Source organism: Littorina saxatilis, linkage group LG7, assembly GCF_037325665.1.
Source record: "Littorina saxatilis isolate snail1 linkage group LG7, US_GU_Lsax_2.0, whole genome shotgun sequence".
NCBI classification, from domain to species: domain Eukaryota; kingdom Metazoa; phylum Mollusca; class Gastropoda; order Littorinimorpha; family Littorinidae; genus Littorina; species Littorina saxatilis.
This window is the reverse complement of record NC_090251.1, coordinates 28,665,187-28,692,383: the sequence shown is the minus strand read 5'-3', so window position 1 is coordinate 28,692,383 and position 27,197 is coordinate 28,665,187. Positions and strand designations below refer to the sequence as shown.

At 41.9% G+C, this 27,197-nt stretch overlaps 1 protein-coding gene across 2 annotated transcripts in view; it reads left to right on the top strand.

Annotated features, from left to right (window-relative positions):
- Window positions 1–267: 267 nt before the first annotated feature.
- The window catches only part of LOC138971094 (homeobox protein DBX1-A-like), a 28,382-nt gene continuing 1,452 nt past the window's right edge, over window positions 268–27,197 (top strand). For both annotated transcript variants that reach the window (XR_011457165.1, XM_070343706.1), the window contains exons 1-4: window positions 268–2,397; window positions 10,815–11,009; window positions 21,524–21,723; window positions 25,536–27,197. The exon at window positions 25,536–27,197 is cut by the window's right edge. Coding sequence is in view for 1 of the 2 variants with exons in the window: in XM_070343706.1 (XP_070199807.1) it covers window positions 2,010–2,397; window positions 10,815–11,009; window positions 21,524–21,723; window positions 25,536–25,931 (1,179 nt within the window). In the remaining variant the exon portion in view is untranslated. The remainder of the gene's footprint in view (window positions 2,398–10,814; window positions 11,010–21,523; window positions 21,724–25,535) is intronic.

Below are 27,197 nucleotides of genomic sequence, written 5' to 3'. Positions count from 1 at the left end.
AGACAGAAAGAAAGAAAAGAAAGACAGAAAGAAAAGAAAGACAGAAAAGAAAGAAAGACAGAAAAGAAAGACAGAAAGAAAGAAAGAAAGAAAGAAAGAAAGACAGAAAAGAAAGAAAGAAAGAAAGACAGAAAGACAGACATACGGACAATAAGACAGAAAGACAGAAAGAAAAGAAAGAAAGACAGAAAGAAAGAAAGAAAGACAGAAAGAAAGACAGAAAGAAAGACAGAAAGAAAGACAGACAGAAAGAAAGAAAGACAGAAAGAAAAGAAAGAAAGACAGAAAGAAAGAAAGAAAGAAAGAAAGACAGAAAGACAGAAAGAAAGAAAGAAAGAAAGACAGAAAGGAAGAATGAAAGAAAGAAAGAAAGAACAAACGAAAGATAGAACGTACAAAAAAAACTTGAGAGAATAACGATAACAACAACAAAAAACATCATCAACAAAAACAACCACCACAAAAACACTAAAACACACACAGATTAACAAATAAACAAGTAAAAATAGATACATGAATATAATCTATGCATTAAAATAAAAACCGTTAGCCCACCCAATAAACTAAACGAGATGTCAAAATTCATCTCCTCAGCTGAACACGCTTCTCATATTTTCATCCCAAGCGCGGACAGTGACAAAGAGAACAAGTCTGTATTTAGAAACATCCTGAATTTCATAGCGGACCATTTGCGCCTAATATCGACCAATTATACGCGCTATGATCGCTAGAATGAAAAGCCACCGTCGCGCGGAGTGGGCGTGGTTTGTCACAGCTACCCGAACGCTGGTTGGTCGCTTTGCTCTTTGACGCTCGTGCGAGAGCTCGTGATTGACAGGGGTAGTTCTGTTGAGCAAACCTCGCGGTTTTGTGTTGAATGCTTGACGAAACCTGCGCGTTTAGCCTTTTTTCGTGCCAGCCCTTTTCGAGTAAGCCCCGCCCCTAATCCCCCAAGCTAACAAGACTTTTCAATGTTTGATAGAACGCTAAGAGACTTGTCAGGCCGATAGGGGAGTGCAGGCTATTATACATGGCGATACCCTATAAACACCCGGGGGACTGTACCGCTAGTTGCACTGTCCTTTAGTCACTGCGACACGCAGCAAGATCAGTCGCCGGCATCAGTGTGTTTCCGGATAGTAGTACTCTGAGAAAAACGGCATCAAGAAAAAAACTGAAACAACAACTTCTGTTTGGATTCTGTCTGACTTGAGCATACTTGTGTAATGCAACGGTGGCGAAGTTCTAGATAGTGTCTTTTGAAAATCGACGTTTGGACTTTGAAACGAAAACAAGAACAGTAAAACAAAAGTCCAAAGAAGAAACAAGTTGTACTGAAAAAAAATTGCAGCATTTGGCCGGAGAGGTGTTCAGTTAACGCCGTCTGTGTTCAAAAACACCGAAATCTTCTTTGCGGTGCAAATTAGTTTGGAAACTGGTGTTGTTTGTGAACAACTACAACAGTTGTTAAATACATTGAACTCAACGTGACTATTAAATGCAAACAATGATGGAGTCAATAATACGACACCATAACTGAGGCAGTGTAAAACGCAACACAGTGTCTTGGATCACACCAACTTCACAAAGCAGCGTGATTTCTTGAGATCTTAGTGTCATTGTCATTTATTGCAAATGGTGTCAGCGGGTTTTGAACATTACAGCCATAATACTGTTTGCCGTTAATAATTGTGTGTGATTTACTGAACTGAGACAGAGTCTTTATCTGATTCAGTTTCTTCAAAACATTAGTATTTTTGAAGCTCCAGCAGTCCAAGACCATGCATGAACATGTTCCAGAGTAATTTGAGAATACCAAAAGTCGGAGAACAATAAGGAGAAAATCGTGCAGGAAGTCTTCCAAGCCAAGTAGGTTGGACAACAAAAAAGAGCTCTCATGCACATGCTTTTGAGTTGAGGATTTTGATCACTTCATTGCTCAACTTAGAAGCGAATCTTCGACCGGAATTTGACCACTTCTTCCACAAGACTTTCAATCCACGACCAAGATGTTTCCCAACGTTCTCGCCCCCTCTCCCATCTACCAGGGTGTGTTTCGCGCTGGTCAGCTCCACCCCCACCCGGCTCTCTCCCTCTCCCACCCCGGACACCCGTCTCTCCCCCATCACTCCTCCGCATCTTTCATGGTGGAAAACTTGCTCCGAGAACGATCATCTCTGCTGCATCGCCCCACCCCTACGACCCTGTCGCCCCTGGGGATGGGGTCTCTCCCCCCTCTTTCCCGCGGGTCTCCCGTCTCCCCCGAGCCGACGACAACGACGACGACATCCTCATCAGGAACGAAGACGACGACGCCGTACTTGAAGTTCGGAGTCAGCGCCATACTTGGAACTGATAAAGAGCAGCATAAACCCACGTCGTCTCCCAGTATTATCAGTGAGTTGTGTTTTTATTATAATCTTTTATTTTATTTTATTTAGTTGAGTTTTGTTGAGTTTTGTTGAGTTGAGTTGAGTTGAGTTGAGTTGAGTTGAGTTGAGTTGAGTTGAGTTGAGTTGAGTTGAGTTGAGTTGAGTTGAATTGAGTTGAGTTGACTTAAGTTTGTTCGTAACTTTCTAGTTTGCTTTGTGGTGATAAGTTTCCTTTCTTTCGTGTTTGGAGCGTTATCAATTGAATCTTTCTTTCTTTCTTTCTTTCTTTCTTTCTTTCTTTCTTTCTTTCTTTCTTTCTTTCTTTCTTTCTTTCTTTCTTGTTTCCCTTTGTTATAATCTGTTAAACTTCTCCTTTTCTTATCTTCTTATTGCTTTTGCTTGTTTTCATTAGATTACTCTCCTTGAATTACAAGCATATCATGTATTTGTCTCTTGTAGACACATTCTTTCCCCCCTCCTCTCTCTCTCTCTCTCTCTCTCTCTCTCTCTCTCTCTCTCTCTCTCTCTCTCTCTCTCCTTCTCTCTCTCACCTCGTCTCCTGAAATATATTAATATTCTGATTTTTACAAAATGTTTTGTTTTCTTTGCTGTCAAATAGAATAACATAACTTTTAGCTTAAAAAAGAGAACTAATCGTGTTTTTCTTATTGATCAAGCAGCATCGATATCACCAATCATTTATGACAGTAACATTATCGACAACGCCGTCGTCATCCAACATTTTTATGATAATCGTCATTATTATCGTCATTGACGATCTGATTAACACCCTGTTGCGTTTTGAGCGGCAAACCCTGGTTGTCCTCTTCGTGAATAGAGTTCCCATCCCATACACGGGGAAAAGCAGGGAACATTATGAACATTTGTTCCTCATTTTGTGATCCTGATGCTGATGTTTAATGTTGATTATACAAATGTCGTTTTCTTTGCTTTTCTTTTATAACAAAAGAAAACCAAGCTAAGATTTCGTAATTGTTGTAGGCTTAGCTGTAGATTTTCAGGGGAACTGAATGTGATTTTATCTGAATGAATCGTGTGGTATCTTCACAGCGAGAGTGTTTGTATGCAGTGCAGTTTATTCAATACTTTAAACAAAATCTAAGTACATGTATTTAAATGCTTATTATGTCTTGTGTTTTGTCGCGTATGTTAACCACCACTGTGATTTCTTATGCTTGAGATAATCAACTTATTTTGATTTGATTTGATTTGAGATTCGATCTACAACAGGGACAAAGCTCTTATAGGGTCCAAGCTGTTGCCCACTAAAAGTCGCCGAGTTTTACTGCCACAATCTGTCAAGTGGGTAAATAAAGCGACTTTGTGATGTAATTTATCAAAGAACAGCCTGGTTCCCATAATAATTTGCTTTGATTTTAACCAGCGTTGGGTCTTTAACGTCTGTAAGCCTTCACCACACATCAGATGACTTGTACTTTGATGTACCCGAAAGAATTTGAAAGATTTTATTGGCCGTTTGTTTTATTGTATATATTTATTTGGTTAATTTTATTTTTAGTGTTTTTGTCCGAGATAGACCAAGAAAATTAGTCCTTCAAAGAGATGGAGATGTATTTTCAGACATTATCCAAACAAATCTGAAAACGTAGGTTTTGATTTAAAACGGAGTAATCTCATAAACAACTAACACTCGCATCAGTGTCCACCATTGAAAGGTCCTGTGTCGAAAGAAAGATTGTACACCCACCCGGCCATACCGCGTCCAACAAAAGGCAAATCATTGCTCTCGCAAGAGCGTGGTGGCCGTGGCTTTTCAATAGTCCAGTCATTGAACCTTAAAAGGCTCACTCCTACTCGTGAAAACAGTGTGGCTCACCGCCTCAGGCTTTTATAGGGGATAAGACCAACCTCCCAACCCCCCCCCCCCCCCACATACCCAAATTCTTTATTTGGTGTTTAACGTCGTTTTCAACCACGAAGGTTATATCGCGACAGGGAAAGGGGGGAGATGGGATAGAGCCACCACTTGTCCATTGTTTCTTGTTCACAAAAGCACTAATCAAAAATTTGCTCCAGGGGCTTGCAACGTAGTACAATGTATTACCTTACTGGGAGAATGCAAGTTTCCAGTACAAAGGACTTAACATTTCTTACATACGGCTTGACTAAAATCTGTACACAAACTGACTATATTCTATACAAGAAACATTTAACAAGGGCAAAAAGAGAAACAGAATCCGTTAGTCGCCTCTTACGACATGCTGGGGAGCATCGGGTAAATTCTTCCCCCTAACCCGCGGGGGGATACCCAAATTCAACAACACGGGGTGCTCTCTGTGCATTGTTGGAGTTTTGTTTGATTATTGAATGAAATGATTAATAAATCAATTTTAAAAAAATTTGATTTCATTACAACAACAAAAATCGATTTCACCACATCAAAAAGTCAGCGTGTTGATGTTGGTATGTGATCAGGTGTAGTCTTATCTTATGTAAACAGCCTGGTCAGATCTGAGATGATCAGCCGAACAGTTTTCACGAGATGGAGTGTGCCTTCCATTCCGTGTGGACCTTCTTTGTCAATCACCATACATAGAACCGCCCAGGCTTTTCCACTGGCTAAGAGCATACTTCCACTTGGACACATACCTAGATTCCATAAAGGGGCTGTTTTCTGTAAGCTACATGGGACTCTCGTTTTTGATTTATAATTAATTTCGCAACCGACACCAATGTCCATATGTGAAACTAATTTCAGTCAAATATCCCCTTCTGAGCAGGAAGCAGCCAGACTGTTGAGTTTTGTTGTGGCGCAATTGGAAGAATGCTCTTATCCCGTGTAAAAGTCCTAGTAGATTCTGTGGTGCATGGTAAAACCAACAAACTCGCTCACACGTTAAGGACAGTGTCTTTAAATACAATACCAGCTACTGAGCCACATCTGTGTCGCATTGAAAGGTAACATGGCACATCTGGTCGTCAGGATTTATTCAAAAGAGGTTACGTTTACATCGAGCGAAAGCGGACACCGAACGAAAGCCGGCGAAGTCACATGGCATTTTGTTACGGTGAAATATTTTGTTATTCCTCCAATAAACAAAGGGACGTAAGCGCTCTTAATGCATGTGTAATAGAGTAAGTGAGACTTATTCGGAACCATTCTCCTGGTACCTGAAAGATTAACAAGCATTGAAATGAACAAGCGACTTTCATCCTCTGTATTATTACAAATCATTCCGCTATAAATAATAACAATCAAGCGATGGTTTTCTTTATTTTTGACTTTTTGGCGCTTGACCAAGCACTGGGGCGCTGTAATAAAGCGAGTTCACGCTTTTGTGACGTCAAGGTATGACGAAACATAATTATGTCCTGTGGTCGTGGCTTTTGTATTCGTGGCGAACGCAACCTACCTAATTCAGCTTCAGGGATACGAACAGCTCAACGTTCGATCAGACAAGGCTACTTATGATGTAAATCTTTCCTTTCAATCGCCGTTTATTCGTACGTGAGATGGTTAGAGTAACTGTTCTTTCGCACGGCTGCTATATAGCTTGCTACAGCGAGAGCTGTTGTAAATGTCAAAAATATCGACTTGGAGTTTTCATGCTTTTTATTGCTTCGTTGTGATCGAAAACATGCGCAAAAAGAATATGCTTTTGTGGGGAAGAAAAGACTTTAGAGAGCGCAGCGGGACGTCTGTGTATATGAGATGGGCCGTGGGGATTGAACGGAAGGGGGGGGGGGGGGGGGGCGGCGGGGGCGACGATGAGAACACAAGGGCATTAGATACTTAGATACTGTCAAGCACAACACAATATTGCACACTGAGAAGTATACCCTTTCTTGTCGATTTTCAGAAACGAATTAAAAATAATACATGAACTTATATCTATTTACCTCACTTGTAAATTACAAAGTAAAAAAAACCTAACCGAGAAGCTTATCTGCCTTTCAACAGGAAGCGGCTATAAAATTGTTTTATAATATAGAAAGAACAAAAAATGCGAGCATAATTATTTCATTAATCCATATGACAGAAGTTTTAGAAAACAAATGGTTGGTTTTTATGTTTTGATTTACTTATTTTTAGAGTTCGTCACTCGGGAATCAACAATTTCCAAAATAACCGTAATCATATACGAAAGCAATTTTACTTTCACATTAATTTTTCGTCAATTAAGACACGTAATCATCAGACGTTATCGTGTGATAACTGAAAGGAAACTCATCAATCTGAGAACAGAACGGATGCGGGATCATGAGTGACAGTCTCTCTATAAAACGTATCCTGCCGCACATAAAGAACTGATGATATCTAATTAACAGATCTGACACTGTGTGTTATTGGGTGGAGTATTATCCATGCTTGGTGGCAATAACTCATTTTGCAAATCATACAGCAATATGCAGCCATTATACTACAAAGTGTGAAGTTAAGCCGGAAGATGAGTTGCAATCTACAATCAGCAACACTAGTATTTTGCCAGAGATTGATATTGCGCATTGTCAGTATAACGCCATGACCGTATAATAACCGAATAGCGTTAAAGGCACAATCCTTCTCGTGAAACAAATTCGGCTCACCATCTCAGATCTGGCCAGGCTTGTTCATAGGATAGGATGATGCATCCCTCCACTTGGTCACATACCAAAAATCAACACCCTTTCTGCTTACTGAGGTGAATTGCATTTGTTCTGAATTAATTTGTAAAAGAATTAAAAAAAACTAAAAAAAAGTTGCAGGTGGCTATTTTGAAAGTAATTCATCAATAAAACTCCTCTGTGCACAGAGAGAGCGCAGACTATTCATTTTTGGTATGTGACCAAGTGGAGGGATGGTCTTGTCCCATGTAAAAGTCTGACCAGTTCTGAGATGGTGAGCGGAACTGTATTATTGAGAAGGAATGTGCCTTTAAAGCGGGATTCACTACTTGTTTCTTTTTTCTTTTTTTTTTACACCCCCGGTATAGGGATGTGTATAGGATTCGGTCGATGTGTTTGTTTGTTTGTTTGTTTGTTTGTTTGTTTGTTTGTTTGTGTGTTTGTGTTCGCATATAGATCTCAAGAATGAACGGACCGATCGTCACCAAACTTGGTGAACAGGTTCTATACATTCCTGAGACGGTCCTTACAAAAATTGGGACCAGTCAAACACACGGTTAGGGAGTTATTGGTGGATTAAAATTATACAAGGACTTATAGAGGGAAATATTAATGGTCAAAGGGAAATAACCATTCTCACTCAGTCACTGCCACCAACTGAGAAGGTTATTTCCCTTTGACGGGGGTGTTTTTCCTACCTCGTAGGAATTTCTTGGGTTTTTTATATTATCGAGAATAAAACTTGAAGGATTATTATTTTAATGGCAATAAAAGAATATCCTGTTCTTGGTCTACTGCATACTATGATCAACATGATATTTAAAATTGCAGACCGTTTTTAATTGTCTATGTTTCCGTATCAAAACTATTTTAACTATAATACTGCAGCTCAAATTCTCAATGAGGTTTGTGAGCGTTGATTTGGGAACGTGTGTGAGTTATATCAGCTTTTATTCACATAGAATATAAGAAAAAAAAGTCAGTGACGACGACAGCAAAACTCATTATCGATGTCTTTTAATGCTCATGCACATATTGTCTGTTGCGTTTGATTCGATCTCGTTGTCTCCCCCATGCAGGAACGAGAATCTGCGAGATTATGGCTCTTTCAAAACGGGATGAGGATAATGTTCTGCTCTGCAGACATCTGTTGCCGATATTAGTTTAGAGTAGATTGATATTTGATCTATCATTTCCACATTGGCCGTCAATTGTTTTCAATATAGCGCTTTATATCACCGCATGACGGATCGCTTTTTTCGCGCGGATTGTTATCGTTCTTGCGTAGGGATATTGTGTTAGAAGGCACTGTGTTTGTGATGTATGGATTCTATGTTTTCGTTAAGATATTCAAAACACTGCCAAAAGCGTTTATTTATTGCTCTCTTTACGTGTGAGTGCCGCTGTGGGTTTGATGATGAAGGACGGTTTATTGCATTTTCTGTGATTCATAGTTTGTGTTGAGTGTTGTTCAATAGCTCTTTTTATCTTTTTTTTTTTAATGTTTGACGTTTTAATATAGCACGCCTGGTAACTTGTATTGATTGAAATAAGCTTTTTCATAGCAGTGATTTGCACAGTTCTTTCAATGTAAACTAACTACGCTGGTTGATTATTTAAAGAATCATTTCTCGTACATATCGATTGTGAAAGGTTTGGAATGACAGTGATTTGCACAGTTCTTTCAATGTAAACTAACTGCGCTGGTTGATTATTTAAAGAATCATTTCTCGTACATATCGATTGTGAAAGGTTTGGAATGACAGTGATTTGCACAGTTCAATTAATTGAATACACGTTTCGCGTGCTGGTGAATTAGGTGATATAATAATGCCTTAATCCGTTGTATTTAGCTTTTAATGACGGCAATTCAGTTGCGAAGATTTTACATTATTTTTCGTGCACTGGTAAATTACTTAAAACATTACTCCTCCGATATTGAATCGACGATAAAGAGTTGGTATACGCCTACGCCTCTTAAATTCATGTTTAAATGTATCTATCCATTTATATATATATATATATTTTTTTTTGATCGAGTGATTGATTGATTGATTGATTGGTTGATTGATTGATTGATTGATTGATCGATTGATTGATTGATTGATTGATCGACTGATCGATTGATTGATTGATTGACCGATATATCGATTGATCGATCTGTCAATTTATCATGTATATTGATTTCTTTGTTCGTTCATTCGTTCGTTCGTTCGTTTGTTCGCTCAGTCAGTCAGTCAGTCAGTCAGTCAGTCACTCTGTACGAAAGTCAGTCAGTTTGCTAGTTCCAAAATACGACTTTCAATTATACACATCACACGTAATCAGGACATTCCCCATGCACTTGGAATAAAAACATTATGAGATATTTTTCATTCCATAAAAACTGTTATTTCTAACTCTAAGCAGCTAAACAAAACCTGTTTGTATGACATACACAACGGCTGTCAGACTCGTAAAACAAATGGACCATTTACACGATCAAACGCCAACACAGCTATCATTATTACAACAGGCTTTATCTCTGTATCTTTTGACAACAATCAGGAGAGCGCAGATTGTATGTTCAGTCAGTATTTCTATATTTGTACACGACCGCATCGCTCTTTATCTAAGCCACGACAAAAAAGCATATACCGTCATAGTGTAAATATTGTGACGTACACCTCTGGAAAGAGAGTCACACCATGGCAAGTAATATTCGCTTTTTGCTGTTGTATATATATATTGCAAAGCATCATTTACACGATTGTTAATAGCAAGGACAGTTATCTGTGGGATCATTACAACTTTCAGTGTTTGTTGTAGAACATCATAAATCAAAAGGGTTGCAGCAGGGAGTCTAATGAAATGCAAACGAAAACACATTTTATCTACCTCCTGCTGGTAATAATGAAGGTGTTTGGTTTTTAATGTATGGGATGTACTTTGCTCTCTCTCTCTCTCTCTCTCTCTCTCTCTCTCTCTCTCTCTCTCTCTCTCTCTCTCTCTCTCTCTCTCTCTCTCTCTCTCTCTCTCTCTCTCTCTCTCTCTCTCTCTCTCTCTCTCCCTCCCTCTCTAGTGTTAACGGATGTGTAGCTGATCGGAGCAACTTTATTCCCAAATGAAAGGTATAACTATGTCAATGTAATTTTGTAATTTTTGAGTTCGCCTTATGTAATTCCTTAAATGCACATTGTGTTGCATTCCATACAATGTTTTTCTGTATTTTATATGATTGAATTTATATTTTGTATGTGCGTCTGTCTTTATGTGTTGTATAAAGGACAGGTTGGAAGAGTAGGCTTTGCCTAAAACCTTTATCCTTTTGCAATAAAGATATGAGTCTGAGTCTCTCTCTCTCTCTCTCTCTCTCTCTCTCTCTCTCTCTCTCTCTCTCTCTCTCTCTCTGTGCCCCTGTCTCTCTCTCTGTCTCTCTGTATCTGTCTCTCTGTATCTGTCTCTCTGTCTCTCTGTCCCTGTCTCTGTGTCTCTATCTCTCTGTCTTTGTCTCTCTCTCTCTTTCCGTCTCTCACTCTCTCTTTCTCTCTCTCTCTCTCTCTCTCTCTTTCTGTCTGTCTGTCTGTCTCTCTCTTTCTCTCTCTCTTTCTGTCTCTCAGTCTCTTTCTGGCTGTCTAGTCTGTCTGTCGGCCTGTCTGACTCTCTGTCTCTGTTTCTGTCTCTCTCTCTCTCTCTCATTTTCTTTCTTTCTCTCTCTGTCTCTCTCTGCCTTCTTCTCTCATATTTAAGTACTCTGTTTTTGTTAAAGATGATTGTATTTCCATCTTGGTTATTATTGTCCTTTTTTCCCATTTGTCTCGCGTGTAATACTTCTTTATGCACAACCAACACGATATTACCTTCTTCTTTGTGCAGCATCTTCAAGCTTAGCAGGGGGATGCGGAGGTGCGTTCGTCAGTATGGCCCACCCGCTCCCCTCCCTGGCCGGGCCCCTCCCCAAGGCGTGTCACGGGCCCACCCCCGGGCTCAACTGTATGAGCTGCACCCCCCGTCACGCTTCTGTCTTTGATGCTCCCTTCCCTGGGCTGCTGAGACCACACTACTTTAATGGTGAGTTGTGTGTGTGTGTGTGTGTGTGTGTGTGTGTGTGTGTGTGTGTGTGTGAGAGAGAGGGGGGAATTTGTGTGTGTGGGGGGGATGTGTGTGAATGTGCGTGCGTGCGTGCGTGCGTGTGTGTGTGTGTGTGTGTGTGTGTGTGTGTGTGTGAATGAGTGTGTGTGTGTGTGTGTGTGTCTGTCTGTGTCTGTGTGTCTGTCTGTGTCTGTGTGTCTGTGTGTCTATCTGTGTGTCTGTGTGTCTGTCAGTTTCAATAACATTTTGGTCAGCGGCACATTATATAGTCTCATGGTCAATTACTCACAATATAAAAAGTGACGTTTTTTGTTGTTGTTGTTGTTGTTGTTGTTGTCTTTACCGATGATTCTTCAAGTTCATTTATGTACAAAATATGCACTTTCCAAACGGATGCCTACATTTTTTAAAAGGGTGTCAGTAGCCCTACTACTTACATGCAATGAAATATGATGCTCGTTTCCTTCCATCCATCGTACATACACGAGGAGTGTTATCCGAGCGATGGCAAGTACATGCTTAAAGGCACAATCCTCTCCCCCCCCCCCCCCACATTTTTTTAAAATTAATAAATAAAAATAAAACAAATAAAACCACGCTCAGCTCTGCGCATCATCTCAGATCGGTCTTGGTTTTTACATGGGATTATAAAGACCATTCCTCCACCTTCAGTCACACCAAAAATCAACACCCTGACAGCTTCAAGTGCAGGGTTCAGTTATTCCACGAACTATCTTAATTTTCTTCTTGACACTATTGTGCCTTTTCATAAATGTATTCATTCAAACACAACAATAATTCCATCCTGAACAGAAAGCATCCGGATCCAGGCTGTTCATTTTGGTATGTGTCCAAGGGGAGGGACGACAACTAAAGCGCCTAAAACACAAAGCATAGCTCTACTCGAACAAGGCTTAAGCCCATACTGCCCTCCTACCTGAACTGAAGTTCCCCATTCTGAGCAAGTTATTTCAATGCTTTCCTTTTGGCTAAATTAAGATTCGATTTTTTTTTAATTTTTTTTTTATTTTTATTTTTTATTGTGTTACTTTTCCAGTTATTTATTTATTTACTTATTCAACCATAAATATAAAAAAAATATTCCACATAAAAAAAAGAAAATAAGCCTACAAACCGCTCCAGTCCAACCATATTCCGCGTACACAATCTTTACTTCCATCCCCATTTTGAAACATCGCAACAACAGATTTCCAGATATACAACACGGTCATAATTATGTGTTCTCTGTTTGCATGTTTGTCCAGTGTCTTGTCCCCACATACAGCATATTAACTCTACCTGTCCCAAGATAGGCCAATTGGTTCTAAGAGGACGTTAAAACTAATTATCATCATCAAGTGGAGGGATGACCTTAATCTAGAGTAAAAGCCTGGCCAGTTTTGAGATGACAAACAGAATTCTTCTTCTTCGTTTGTGGACTGAAACTCCCACGTCTTTTACGTCTATGCCCGGTTTTTTTTTTATCCCCACAATGGAGGCAGCCATACGCCGCTTTCGGGGGTAAACCGGATTGTTTACTCGGGAAGGTCTGTGCCTTTAGTATATTCCGGCCTTTACCTGCATGTGAGCGGTGAACACCTGTTGTATCCCCTATCAGTTGCATGTGTGTCCAGCAGTCACCTTGTAACGGTAATTTGATAGACTCTGATCGTTCCGTTATTGACGCCCACTGGCAGACATGTAAATGATCGTCAAATGTATTTAGATGAGCTCATTTTGCATAACGTGTTGAGTACCTCTTGGAATACAGTTACTGTCATAACCACCCTTTGTATCCTGCCTGCAATACTAGCCTGATGATACTCTGTTTCTAACGTAAACCAACGCGTGCACTGAGGCTTGTGTCGGTAATCGCGCTTGGAGTTTTGAAAACGAGTATTACTTGAAATGCGGGAAACTACATCCTATAAAAAAAACCCGGTCTATTGCTTTTTGGTTAATACAGAGTTTCAAAACATATCTTGTCCCTGCTATTCGCTCACGACTCTCCTTTCTGATTCTTTCTATTTTCTTTCCTTCCTTCCTCCTTTCTTTCTTTCTTTCTTTCTTCGTTCCTTCCTCCCTTCCTCTCTTCCTTCCTTGCTTCTTTTTCTGTCTATCTTTCTTTTTGATCTTGCATCCTCTCTTTCTGTCATCCTCTCTTTCTGTTTGTCTGTCTGTCTTCCTTCCTTCCTTCCTGCTTTCTCGGTCTGTCTGTCTGTCTTCCTTTTATCTATCTTTCTTTCTTTCTGCTCACGGCTTATCAGAACAAGTACAACATCCAGGGGCGGTGATAGACATTGACCAGGCAAACAAAACGTGAGGAGTTAGGTCAGCCAGCCTAACTCCGAGCCACCAGGTGTCGCCTCTAGTTCACCCATTGCAAACATCGGGGCGACAAAAGCGGAAACGGATCTGAAAAGCCTTAGCGCATGCGCCTGCTGCTGTCGACGCTTGTCGATAAACTAAATGCTGTTTTGAAATGATTAGCAAGTCATGATGGGCGCATCCGAGCCAAATGAATACCAACCATCTCTTTATGTATGTGCATAAGTAATGAGATTGGGTTGAAGTATGGTTCCCCATTCAATGTAATATACACGAAGAGAAGAGAAGAGGACAACCGACGTACGAAGGGACAGTTTATCCAACTTAGCCTTCTGCCAGTTTCAGAAGAAAAAGGACATTTGTGCAAACGATTTGAAAAAAAAAGAAGGGTGATACTGTTCAATAAGGTGCTACCTAAGCGCGACCACGTGGCGTTATTTTAAGGAGATGAGAGAGACAGAAAGGGAGAGAGATGAGAGAGAGAGAGAGAGAGAGAGAGAGAGAGACAGACAGACAGACAGACAGAGAGAGAGAGAGAGAGAGAGAGAGAGAAATAGAGAGAGAGAGAGACAGACAGACAGACAGAGACAGAGAGAGACAGAGACAGAGACAGAGTCAGAGACAGAGAGACAGAGAAATCCCAAAACCTTAGAAGAAATCAGGTTTTAATCGCGAGTTAAATAAACATACATTATGAACACGACATATTTAAAAAAAAAAAAAAAAAAGGGGGGAGGGGGGTGTAAGGACTTTCACAAAAGGGAAAGTCATTGCATTTGACTTGTAGCCTACTTCAGATAGGCGACAGACTCACCAATACCGACATCACAATTACAATAAAGCTACCAGCACCTCTAACCTCTTCACGACCCCTCTGTCACTCAGCTCTTCAAGCCCTTGATAACTAAATCAACACGCGTTTTGCGCTTCTCAAGCGCGTAGACGGTGCCTTCGGTTATCTCCCTTGGGAATTGGTCGCGGTGGGTTAAGTCCCTTGAATGGCGAAGCGGACAAACATGGCGGCCCCTGTGATCAGAGCGAAGGGTGGAGTGGCGGCGATGGTCGTGGATTGATCGGGGTGTCTGTGACGGCAAACAGTGGGTTGGGGTGGAATTCAAGTGGTCAAACATATTCGAAGAGTATATGTACCCCCTCTTTTCTGGCCGCTAATTTTGAGGGTATTCTCAGTTGCTCAGACGGGTTTGTTCTGAAGAATAAGCGTCGTCTTCTTAGGTCCCATTGGCATATACGGGATGTATTGTGTAAATTTGTGAATAAAAATGAGTTGGGAGTGATCAGTCATTTGGGGTGGGGAAAGGTTGGATGGGTTATGGACTAATAGTTATTCATCTTATGTGGATCCAGTTCTCAGTGTAGTCAGTGGCAAAGAAGTTGCGGTCGAGTTTGTGAAATTGTTACAAGGTCTGACAGCTCAGTTGGTAGCCTTTCTGTCTTAACAAACTGACAATAAATCAATAGAAAACAACAACAACAACAACAACAACATTTAATTTTCTATTGGCTTGGGTTCGATTTTCGGGCTGGAGCCGGCACTTCTATTCCAGAGTCACCTTTGAAGGTGTCAGCACGCCCCCATGTGCACGCGTGTGCACGATAAAGATCCTAAGTTCACAGTAAAACGGCACCAGGGCTAGAAAAACACGAGTACATGCATGTAATGCAAAGGAGAAAGAGAAAAACAATACTAGCGCCGTACTGTACAGCAGCTCGCTTTCTTAAAGCAGAAAGAGAAAAACAATACTAGCGCCGTACTGTACAGAAGCTCGCTTTCTTTAAAGGAGAAAGAGAAAAAACAATACTAGCGCCGTACTATACAGCAGCTCGCTTTCTTAAAAAGCAACCCACATTCTCACGAGGGAGTCCTCACATGACTGTATAAAAATACCTCAAACTTACCTTGCTGTAGAAAGATGATAAACGAAACGCCAGTAAATAGATCACTGTCAAAAGCGTGTGGAATCTGTGGCAAAGCACGCGAAACCAAGTCAGAACCAAAGAATAAAAAAAAGTCTCGCAAGTGTGAGATTCTGCGAGAAAAATGATACGCGGAGCGTACCGAGAAATGAGGAATTCATTTGTTTGCTGCCTTAAACTGTGAACTCTTACGAGGGCAGGAAAAGTGTATACTCACAACAGCAAACAATGCATTCATTGTCTATTTACTCACGAAATGAAATTTGTGCTGTAGCGTATAACATAAGCCACGCGTTACAACACGTCATTAAAAACGAGAGGGTAATAATATCGCCGGCTATATCTGATTACTGTAACGTTGCTAGATTAAATTCCGGAGCAAGAAAAATACATTTTAAAAGGTAAACAGTAAACACGTGACACAAGACTGAACATGTGTGATATTTCGTTTTGTGGGAGATATTTTTCTTGTCTTTTAGATATATACTCCAGGTGTATTAAACGCCCCGAACAATCATTGGTTAAATTTACTTCAGATGCTAGACGGGCGGAGTGGCGTAGTGGATGAGACATCGGCCTCGTAATCGGAAGGTCGTGAGTTCAAATCCCGGCCGCGGCCGTCTGGTGGGTTAAGGGTGGATATTTGTTTCCAATCTCCTAGGTCAACTTCTGTGCAGGCATGCTAGTGCTGTATACCCCTTCGATCGTGTGTACACGCAAGCACAAGACCAAGTGCGCACGGAAAAGATCCTGTAATCCATGTCGGAAGGGTAGAGACACACGACAATACCCTTCATGTTTCCTCGAAAGCGGTGTATGGCTGCCTGAATGCAAACAAATGAGTGAACGTGAACGAGGAAGAAGAAGATGACTGCTGCGAGTTTTCTTGAATAATTGTTTGTTGTTGTTGCTGTTGTTGTTGTTGTTGTTGTTGTTGTTGTTGTTGTTGTTGTTGTTGTTGTTGTTGTTGTTGTTGTTGTTGAGATGGATGTCGAACTGTTTACACGGGAAGGGCTGTACATTAATTCATTTCTTAAAAGTTTCTTAAAAGTGATCTCTGTCTTCCCTGTACACAGTCTCGTACACTCACAATCCCTGCTGCCGCGAAGAAAAGCAGAAAAAGTACCTGGATAAATTGCGTGTCTCAATTTGCTAATTACCTGTCTAGATTGCTGATAGATCTCGCCCCGTTCTCACATTAACCTGCCTACCCCGACCGTTTTATACCCCTCAAGTCGACCCGACCGTGTAAGAGGTACCCTCATTCCCATACGCTCGGTGTCTCTACAATACCTCCACCCAAGTTAAAAGTCTAATGGACTCTTTGGTGGGGTGGCTTCTTGATTCTGTGTCTGGGCGAGCTACTGTATTCGTCGGGTATCTCTTTTCCTCATTTTGTTGAGCCGGGTGTTAGGGTGTCATTACGGATGGAATTGAAATCTTTTCAAGTGCTGGGATTGTGATGGGTGGCGGGTGGTTTACGGAGTGGGCGGATTAGAGTGAGTCGGAATTAGCTTTGAATCAGCTCTTTAATGTTGGACTCAGATCTTTCTTTTCTTTCTTTCTTGTATTCGTTAGTTTATTTGTGTGTTTCTTTCTTTCTTTCTTTCTTTCTTTCTTTCTTTCTTTCTTTCTTTCTTTCTTTCTTTCTTTCTTTCTTTCTTTCTTTCTTTCTAACTTTCTTTTTTTTTCTTTCAATACCGGCAATATATACGCGGGAAGTTTAACATTTGTTCTGATGTTTCGTTATTTGAAAGGACAATTGAAACGTGTAGATAGTTACCAAGCCAAGAAATTTGTCTCTGAATTTTACTTACAGAAGGAAAGTAGAGAAATGAAAAACTTCACAGAAAATTCCTCTTTCTGCCAAGAGTTGTCCCCAAATAATCCCGGAGCGCAACCGCACAATCGAAATGGATAACAGCCAAACCTGCTTCAGCGACCACCTCTCGATAACGACCCCCTGCCCATAACCTCCATGCACCCTGCAGGATCCCTGACGAGTTTTATTCCATATGATTTCCCCTTCGATAGTGACCACCTGTCTCTGGCGACCACTTTTAGTCGGTCTCTTCGTGTTCATGTGCTTCACAAACTGCAATTAGCAGTAAATCTGCAGGCATTTATAAACGGACGCTATCGTAGAGAACTAAACTCGAATAGCACCGGGATCTTTGTCGTGGTTGTTGGCAAAGCGGTTAACATTTCGAAATGTGATAGTCCGAGGTGAAACTTTAGCCTGTGAGAAGCCTTTGTTGGCTGCCCATTGGTATTCATGAGAACATTCATTCCCCAACTGTTGTGTTTTTTAAGCCTGCTTATCAGTCTATGTTTATTTTTTTTGTTGGCAAATCGGCATTATTTCGGCGAACGCAGGAGGTGGAGGTACTGGCTGCTCCATGCCACTTTGTCGGTCGGTCTGCCTCTGGTTATTTATCTATCTATAGATATATCTATTTCATTTTCTGTCTGTGTGTCTATCTGTTGTCTGTCTGTGTGCATGTCTGTCAGTCTCTGACTCTCTATCCTTCTCTCAATCTCTCTCTCTCTCTCTCTCTCTCTCTCTCTCTCTCTCTCTCTCTCTCTCTCTCTCTCTCTCTCTTCTCTCTCTCTCTCTCTCTCTCTCTCTCTCTCTCTCTCTCTCTCTCTCTCTCTCTCTCTCTCTCTCTCTCTCTCTCTCTCTCTCTCTCTCTCTCTCTCTGTATATATCTTTCTATCAATATCTATCCATCCGTACTTCCATTCATCTATCAATCTAAACTGGATCCCAAGGTCACAGTAATTTCAGAGAGGGAGGATGCCTTACATATACCTACAAGTCGTCAATTCTCAAACCCATCATCAGCATACACACACGAGTGTGGGCAATATCAAAGTCAACGAAGCTAGTCAGACACGACAGCGTCAGTAGAGCGATTGGTCAATCAATCAATAATCACCCATTATAGGCATAGATAAAAATGTCCACCAAATACCCGTTTGACTTGGAATAAAGGCCGTGAAAGGTGAATGCTCGCCTAATAGGCTACTGAGCTTTACTGGCCGATGTGAATGCGTTATTATTGTGTGTAAAAAATGTCTGTTTATCTGTCTGTCTGTAAAAAATTCCATTTCAAACGGCAGAAATTAATATGTAAGCGCCTAGGGCTATATCTAGATTAGGCGCATAAAAATGATCACAATAATAATAATAATAATAATTATCCCGCTGTATTGAGCCTCCCTTTTGTACTGTGCAGAGATGTCATCGTAGCCACGGTAGGTTAACAATTATTGTGACTACACGATCAACCGGTGAGTGTTTAACAAGGGGAGGGGGGGTCATCACTCGCTTGACCATAATATCAATGCGCAGTAACGTGGCAAGCTGCTGCCCAAAACAAATTGAGACCGATGGTGTTTTTCTTGTTTTTGTCTGCGTTTTTTTTTATTGTGTTGTTGATGCTTACTTTGTTCTCAATAAAAATAAAATTGAGACCAGGATAGTTTTGAGACTGGAAGGTTTTCTATTGTTTCGTAGTATACTTATGTTGTTTTTGTTCCTCTAGGTACGTTAGTTCTCATGTACGCGAATGTGTGCATCCCCCGAGAGAACCTGTATGGCTTTAACACGGGTTATGGGCATCCTTCATTTAAATCACAAGCCCATTATAACCAAAAGCGAATTATTTTCGGAAGTGACACAACATTATTTCATCATCAAACCCTAACTGTGTACAGAGAGCATCGACCCCGGCTGTTCCTTTTTGGTAGGTGACCAAGCTGAGGAACGATGGGGTTAGTGCTAGGACTGGTTGGTCCGGTGTCAGAATAATGTGACTGGGTGAGACATGAAGACTTCTGTCTTGTGTGTGGCGCACGTTATATGTCAAAGCAGCACCGCCCTGATATGGCCCTTCGTGGTCGGCTGGGCGTTAAGCAAACAAACAAACAACGATCTTGTTCCATGTATAAAATATAGGCATTGAGACCTGACGGACATTAAGCCCCAAATTCAGTTCAGTTCAGATGGTGAGCCGAACAGTTGACACGGGAAGAAGTGTCCCTATATTATCTGTCGCAGAAAAAGGCATAATTATTTCAGCCGGACCGGCACGGTTGGCCTAGTGGTAAGGCGTCCGCCCCGTGATCGGGAGGTCGTGGGTTCGAACCCCGGCCGGGTCATACCTAAGACTTTAAAATTGGCAATCTAGTGGCTGCTCCGCCTGGCGTCTGGCATTATGGGGTTAATGCTAGGACTGGTTGGTCCGGTGTCAGAATAATGTGACTGGGTGAGACATGAAGCCTGTGCTGCGACTTCTGTCTTGTGTGTGGCGCACGTTATATGTCAAAGCAGCACCGCCCTGATATGGCCCTTCGTGGTCGGCTGGGCGTTAAGCAAACAAACAAACAAAAATTTCAGCCGGACATAGACAGACAGCATGAGTTAATAGGTGTGGATATTGCACAGTTTGCCAGCAGCGCGATTAGAGTCGATGGTCGAACAAGTGTCCGTTGTCACGATGGTGTTTGATGGTTGCTTTATGAGGGTGTGACACCTGGGTTTGATTATCGTGGACACGCTGGCCTATCGGGTGGCAGCTTTGGACTAATTGCTGAAAGGAGAGAGAGAGATGGGGATGGTTTTATTGCTCTTTTATTGATGTCGGCTTGTTATGCCTTTTATCAGATTTTAATTTCTCGTTTCTTCTTCTTCGTCGTTCGTTATAAAATTTCTCGTTTGATTTCCTTTTTGGTCGTGTGTGCGTGGGTGGGTGGGGTGGGTGGGAGGGTGGGGACAGGGGTGCGGTCCGGTGCGGTGCGTGTGTGTGTGTGTGTTTGGTAGGGTTGGGTGGGGTCAGTTGGATTGTGTGTGTGTGTGTGTGTGTGTGTCAGTGTGTGTGTGTGTGTGTCAGTGTGTGTATGTGTGTGTGTGTGTATGTGTGTGTGTGTGTGTGTGTGTCGGTGTGTCGGTGTGTGTGTCTGTGTCTGTGTGTGTGTGTGCGGAGAGACAGAGACTAATATACAAAGAGGGACAGAAGGAGGCCTAGAGGCCGTAGTTTACAATGAGAGTAGCCGGGAATATATAATATTACAGCATGATATCGTATGATATCACCCTGATTGAGACCGAACAGTACGTGCCAGGCATCACGGATGACAGTGTTGACTCCCGACAAAAACATGTCGACAAAGACAATAATAATCCACCATTATGCAGCTTTGATACCGGACGAGTTTTCATTTCCGCGTGACCAGTCACCCAGAAACTAATCACATGTGACATCCATGTTTTTCCACGTCATACGCATCACTGTTGTTAATGCACGTGCATAACTATTGCTCCCCGATGCGCGCGAATCGTGGTATAGGAGAAGTATGGTGCGCGAAATGGGACAGAAGTACTTGGACATCGACTTCGTTTGAGAAAAATCAGCGTAAAATTATGATGTAGTAATGCGTGGATGGTATGATGGTCGTGTCATCTGAGGTCAGACGGACGTTGCTTTATGCCTACTGAGCATATCAGACACTGACCTCCAAACCCCCACCCCAGAATAGTACTGCAATCGGAAGTTAGTCGTTTCATTGTTACGTCTCTGTCCAAGCAAGAAAGTGTTATGTTTGATCATGAAACAAAAAGTGTGACTTACTTAGAAATAGCGGCATGGTTAGGCCAATGTCCTTCCTATCTTAGTATATTGATGATAAATATATGGTTCCTTTGCTTTTGTTTGTTTCTTGTCTGTCTGTCTGTTTGTTTGTTTGTTTGTTTTCTTTTGTTTGTTTACGTCAACATGATTGACAAAACTATACTCACGAATCGTGCGCAACGACTCACCGTAACGCAGTGCTTGAATGACCCCGTTGTTTTCGTTACATTTTAACAATCTTGACGATCATTGTGTTGACTTTGACTTTGACCTTACCTGTGCCCTTAACATAAATCTCGGCGGCTGGTTAGCATATCAAATATAGCCCATTGCAGGTGCCCCACTCCTACCAAGGCCCTACCCCATCACATTCCTGTTTACGTAACAAGCGTGTCCTTGACTTTTGCCTTTGACCTTCACTTTGAAGTTTGACCTTGACATTCATCAAATAATTATTACCCATTGCAGGACCCCCACTCCTACCAAGGCCCACCCCCATCACATTCCTGTTTACGTAACAAGCGTGTCCTTGACTTCTGCTTTTGACCTTCACCTTAAAGTTTGACCTTGACTCTCATCCAGAGTGGTTCATTCCAGGTTCCCCGCTGCTGCCGATGCCCAACCCCTTCACGTTCCTTTCCACCATGCGAGGCAAGCCGAGGCGAGGGATGCTGAGGAGGGCGGTGTTCTCGGACGCTCAGCGGAAAGGGCTGGAGAAGATGTTCCAGAGGCAAAAATACATCAGCAAGCCCGACAGGAAGAAACTTGCCACCAAGCTCGGCCTCAAGGACTCACAGGTCAGTTAAGATAAGATAGGATAAGATAGGATAAGATCAGATGAGATCAGATGAGAATACTTTAATGTCCACTCTCATTGTAATATGGATATTTGTCTTTTGGCACCACATCGCATTACTTACAACACAAAGACAACAAAAGGCAAGTGAATTGTACATAAATACACTTCTAAGATCAACTTGGTTGGGCTTTTGTAGAGGGAGAGAGAGAGAGAGAGAGAGAGAGAGAGAGAGAGAGAGAGAGAGAGGGAGGGGCAGGGAGAGAGAGAGAGAGGGAGGGGCAGGGGGAGAGAGAGAGAGAGAGAGAGAGAAGAGAAAGAGAGAGAGAGAGAGAGAGAGAGAGAGAGAGAGAGAGGGAGAGAGACAGAGAGACAGAGAGAGACAGAGGAGAGAAGAGAGAGAGAGAGAGAGAGAGAGAGAAAAGAGAGAGAGCGAGAGACAGACAGACAGACAGACACAGAGATACTAGAGAGAAACAGAGAGAAACAGAGAGTGGCAGAGACAGAGAGGGATATAGAGAGACAGGGATAGACATTACGAAAATATTAATCTATTGTGGATGGTCCCTAAAGGCAAGCTACAAACAGGAATGGTTGAAATATTAAACGGAAGGCAAAGGGTAAACAGATGATGGCATTGAGATGGCAATACTTTTCTCAGTGGAAAAAAGTGGAAAAATTAGTGACATGTAAGATGTGCTTGAAATGTGAAAATTACTGGAATTTTCTACAGAAGTACAGGTACACTGAAACAATTAAAGGGAATGCAAACGGTAAACATATGATAACATTGAGATTCCAATAACGTTCTCAGTGGGGGAAAAAGTGCAAAGTATTGGCATGTATAAAGATGTTAAAATTACTGGAAAGTTCTACAGTAGTACAAGTACATTTAAAAAACAAAAACACGGTTTGGCAATGGCCCGAAACAAAAACGATTGAATGTCCCGCTGCTGCTGTTGTTGGGCACCGCTGTGGCGGGTAAATCAGCCATGATTCTGTCCAAGAAGTTAGTATGTCATTATGTCTGTTGGACTTCGACCACTGTTTTGTGTTTTCCGTTAGCGATAAAATAGATCAAACTAATGCAAAATCCACAGCAGATAAGTATTGCTGAATTGGCAGAAATATGTATGTTCTTTTAATCTCATTATCAGAGCCTCCAAGTTTAATCATCAGTCCAACAAACAAATGATAAAACTAATTTCGACGTGAGTAGTGTAGTTGGATCCAGTTGATTCGCTCTTCGATCACAAACGAATATAAGATACGTGGACTCTATTATAAATGAACCTTTTTGGCACAGAGAGTAAAAACCATCAAAGCCAACTAATTAAAAACCAGCAGCAGGGCAGTACATACTCATTAAGCCTAATCAATTAATGTATTTGCACCCCGTGCAATGTAAGGTATTTAGATCACTGCATATTATTGCGTCGGACTCGATGGCGTTTTTGTCACCCCGCGCATGATGCTTCACCATCAAAGGGAGATCAATGCGGGTTTTGTTTTGATTGGGTTGTGCCCCTTGTTATCCGGGCGCTTCACGACGGATTTCGCCATGTCATCTTAATGACTGATTCTCAATTGATGATGTGAGAGGGATCAATTAGTGTTTAAAAGAAGAGGTAATCCTAGTACGATTCGCCATTTGTGACTAATTAGCGAAGCCATGAAATCATCAAATGAGCTTTGTTCACACCATGGCCGATATTTTATGCCACATGTTTCGCCATCTGACTCCATATTGGTTATGAATGATATCACAGGACGCCACCTTGTGTTTATTGCATTAGTTTGGGGTTTGAGCCCCGACAAATCAATAGAATTATGTTTGCTTTGAAATGTGAAGCTGCATGTGAAACAGGGCGTGATTAATATCCGTTAACAATGAATATAAGTTGAACTGTGTGTGACATGAAGCAGTGATATTATGTGTTTGTTTATGTGTGTTCCTAACTAGGTTTGATCACAAATGCATTAAATAAGCAGTAATCTAGAACGTCACTGAGTATAGGTTCGTTTGTAATATGCCTATGGTCTCACCCATTTTATAGATCATAATGACAAAGTAGTTCTCACCGTTTGAGAGTAAAGGAGATAAGTTCACTGAATGTAGCAAAAGCGCTATATTTTAAAGACAACCAGTCATTGAATGATCTGTGAAAAGTGATTCGCAAGTTATTGGTACAACTGTTGCATATTAAGCTGGTGGGATTTGTACGGATAACAGATCCTAATAAACAGCAAAAAAGAATATAAAACAAAACAGAACAAAACCCATGGATTGGATTTCAGAAAACAAAACCATATGGTTGATTTAAGTGCCGTTCGCGTCCTAATAGCTCTTTTGTGACGAAAGCCGGCACCAACCAGCGCCAGTAAAGGGGGATCATTCTCCCTTGTGTACGCCTACCCCATTTTAATGGCTGACATATGATTCATGGAAAGTCAAACACACCCATTTGGCTTCACAACTCCCGTGACGGTGACAGAGTTGAGATTTATCTGTGGAAATAATCACCCACCTGTTACACACAAAACGGAAAGCTTAACTTCGAACAAGGTCTTCAGAATGTGCGTCAACCTTTATAGGTTTTATACATTCATGTTTTGACACTGCTTTCAAAAGAGAAGCTATTTTGTTTCTGCCTTTAACGACGAGCTACTTTATGATGATTATGTTTGCCTGTAAAATGATTTACCTCGCAAGCTGGCGCAACTGTAAATGACGTCTAAATGATGATGAGTTAAAGCGACAATGGCCGACGCAACTTTTACATTTAGTCAAGTTTGATTTTATGTTTGTGATGGCCGCAGTTTGTGATTTCCGCTAATTCCTTCTTTAATTATTAGCATACGGAATGCAGCCTTAGGTTTTGTGCATACACTAATATCGTTTGAACCAATGAATTAACTTGCATAACTGTATCATCAGGACGAATTTGGTCTTCCCCCTCTTCCTCCTCCCCCCCCCCCCCCCCCCCCACTCCTCCCTCCCTCGCTCTCCTCCTTTTCCTCTTTCTACCTGTTGCACGGCCTCGAGTTACAGGAAATAGAAAGCGGTCCGTCAAAAAGTTAAAGCATCAGATTTCACTGCTCTCTCGGTCGGGTCTGTGTGTGTTTTACACGTCATAATCGAAAATGAAGTGTGCTCCAAGGGGTAGAAATGTCTGCCCATCTGTTACCGTTGTTTGCCGTGATAAAATTACCGGTGCGTTTTATGACTCCAATTCGATACATTGACAGTGGGTTGCTCACTATATATTAAGAACTGACAGTGCCGCTTCAATTTACAACTGCCGCAAAGTAGTCTCTATTTACCGGCAGCAGCATTGCCACAGCAATCAACTCTCTGTCAATTACAGATGCCTAATCTCGCATTTACTTTCCAGTTTCCATTATAAATGAGTATTTAGGGTGTATGCGTGTTTACCCTGCGTGACTGATGGTACAGATAGCCATGCATGTTGTCTAGTTATCAGTGTGTTTCAGTTGTTGAGCGAAGTTTGGATAGCTTTTTTGTGTGGGACAAAAAGCTTGGATGCAATGTGTGTGTGTGTGTGTGTGTGTGTGTGTGTGTGTGTGTGTGTGTGTGTGTGTGTGTGTGTGTGTGTGTGTGTGTGTATGTGTGTGTGTGTGTGTGTGTGTGTGTGTGTGTGTGTGTGTGGGACTGAGTTGAGCTTATACGATAAGCCGCGCTGAAAGAAACAATACAATTAATACAACGACCAGTATTAGTATTTGTAATTAATTTCTCTCTGCCTTTAAGGTGTAATTATTAATTTATGACTTTCTGTATTGTTCCTACAGGTGAAGATCTGGTTCCAAAACCGTCGCATGAAATGGCGCAACTCCAAAGAGAGAGAACTCCTGTCCAGCGGCGGATCCAGGGAGGCAACTCTTCCCAACAAAGGCAACCCCAACCCTGACCTCAGTGACGTCAAAGAGTCGGAGGAAGGTCACCTGGGCATGGAGGATGAGGATGACGATGAAGAACTCGACGTCAGCAATACTCACAACAAACACGAAAGGCAGGACAGTGCTTCCATGCAAACAAAGTGGTCTCCCGCCGGAAGCCCCGCCTCTAGTCACCCTTCTTCACCTGTCAGTCAAAGTCACGTGATGCTGCATCATCCGTACGAGCACGTGCAGCACAACACGAGCACGAGTGACGTTGATTCGGACGAGGAGATCACCGTGTCTTGAGCTTCTTATCGTAGCGGTGGAACGAGCCAGACTTTTGATCAGTATTTTTTACTTTCTTGCCTTTCTGGTACCTGAATGACTCTCGCGGGTTCAAAGAACACGAGACTCAAGATTCACTCTCGGCCGTTGCATTTTCTTTTGACCAGATCTGACAATCAGACAAGACTGAGTCTCCTTGGCGTTAACCCTGATGTCATGAACTGACACGACAGGGCTCCCAAATTGTGCCGCGTCCCTGCGCACTGGAAGCCGAAACCCCGTACCAGAAATTCTTAAAGGGGTTCCCTCGACGCACTAAACCTGAGAAGTGCTGGTCCCCCGGACGCACGAAATTTGTGTTACGCGTTCCTTCCACCTGATTTTCAGGCTGTACTGGACTGCTGGTCTCCATTCAGAATGGACAAAAACGTACACACTTGGCCGGATTTTGAAGACGAGAACATTTTTTTGATCTGAGATCCAGATGGTTACCGACCCGCATTTACCGAGTAAGTCTAAACTATATGACAAATAACGCTTTTGCGAAGGTCTCACAAAACCCTTCAAAAGGCATGACCTCTTGTACTTCGGCCCTTCTGGACCCCTGGACCCTCATGCATGGTCTCCTGTTCTTTGACCCTCTAACATTTCAAATTGAGCGTCCATGCTTGGGGAGCCCTGACACGTGACTGAAAATGAGAGTTGCAAACATTATCCACGCTATAAGCGTCCATGCTTGGGGAGCCCTGACACGTGACTGAAAATGAGAGTTGCAAACATTATCCAAGCTATAAGCGTCCATGCTTGGAGAGCCCTGACACGTGACTGAAAATGAGAGTTGCAAACATTATCCAAGCTATAAGCGTCCATGCTTGGGGAGCCCTGACACGTGACTGAAAGTGAGAGTTGCAAACATTATCCAAGCTATAAGCGTCCATGCTTGGGGAGCCCTGACACGTGACTGAAAATGAGAGTTGCAAACATTATCCAAGCTATAAGCGTCCATGCTTGGGGAGCCCTGACACGTGACTGTAAGGGAGAGTTGAAAACACTATCCAAGCTATGAAGCGTTCAGAAACTGTACTTTGGCTGACTGCTTCGGGCAAATCATCTGCCACGTCCATCAATCGTCCTCTCAAGCATTTCCAATTGGACTGATTTTAAAGGACTTCGGAACCAAGTGCATTCCATTTCCTGACAATAATACACAAAGCCAACACATAAGAAACTACTTTACATCTCGGAGATATCAAAACAGCTACTTGGACGCTAGCTTAACTCTGCGAA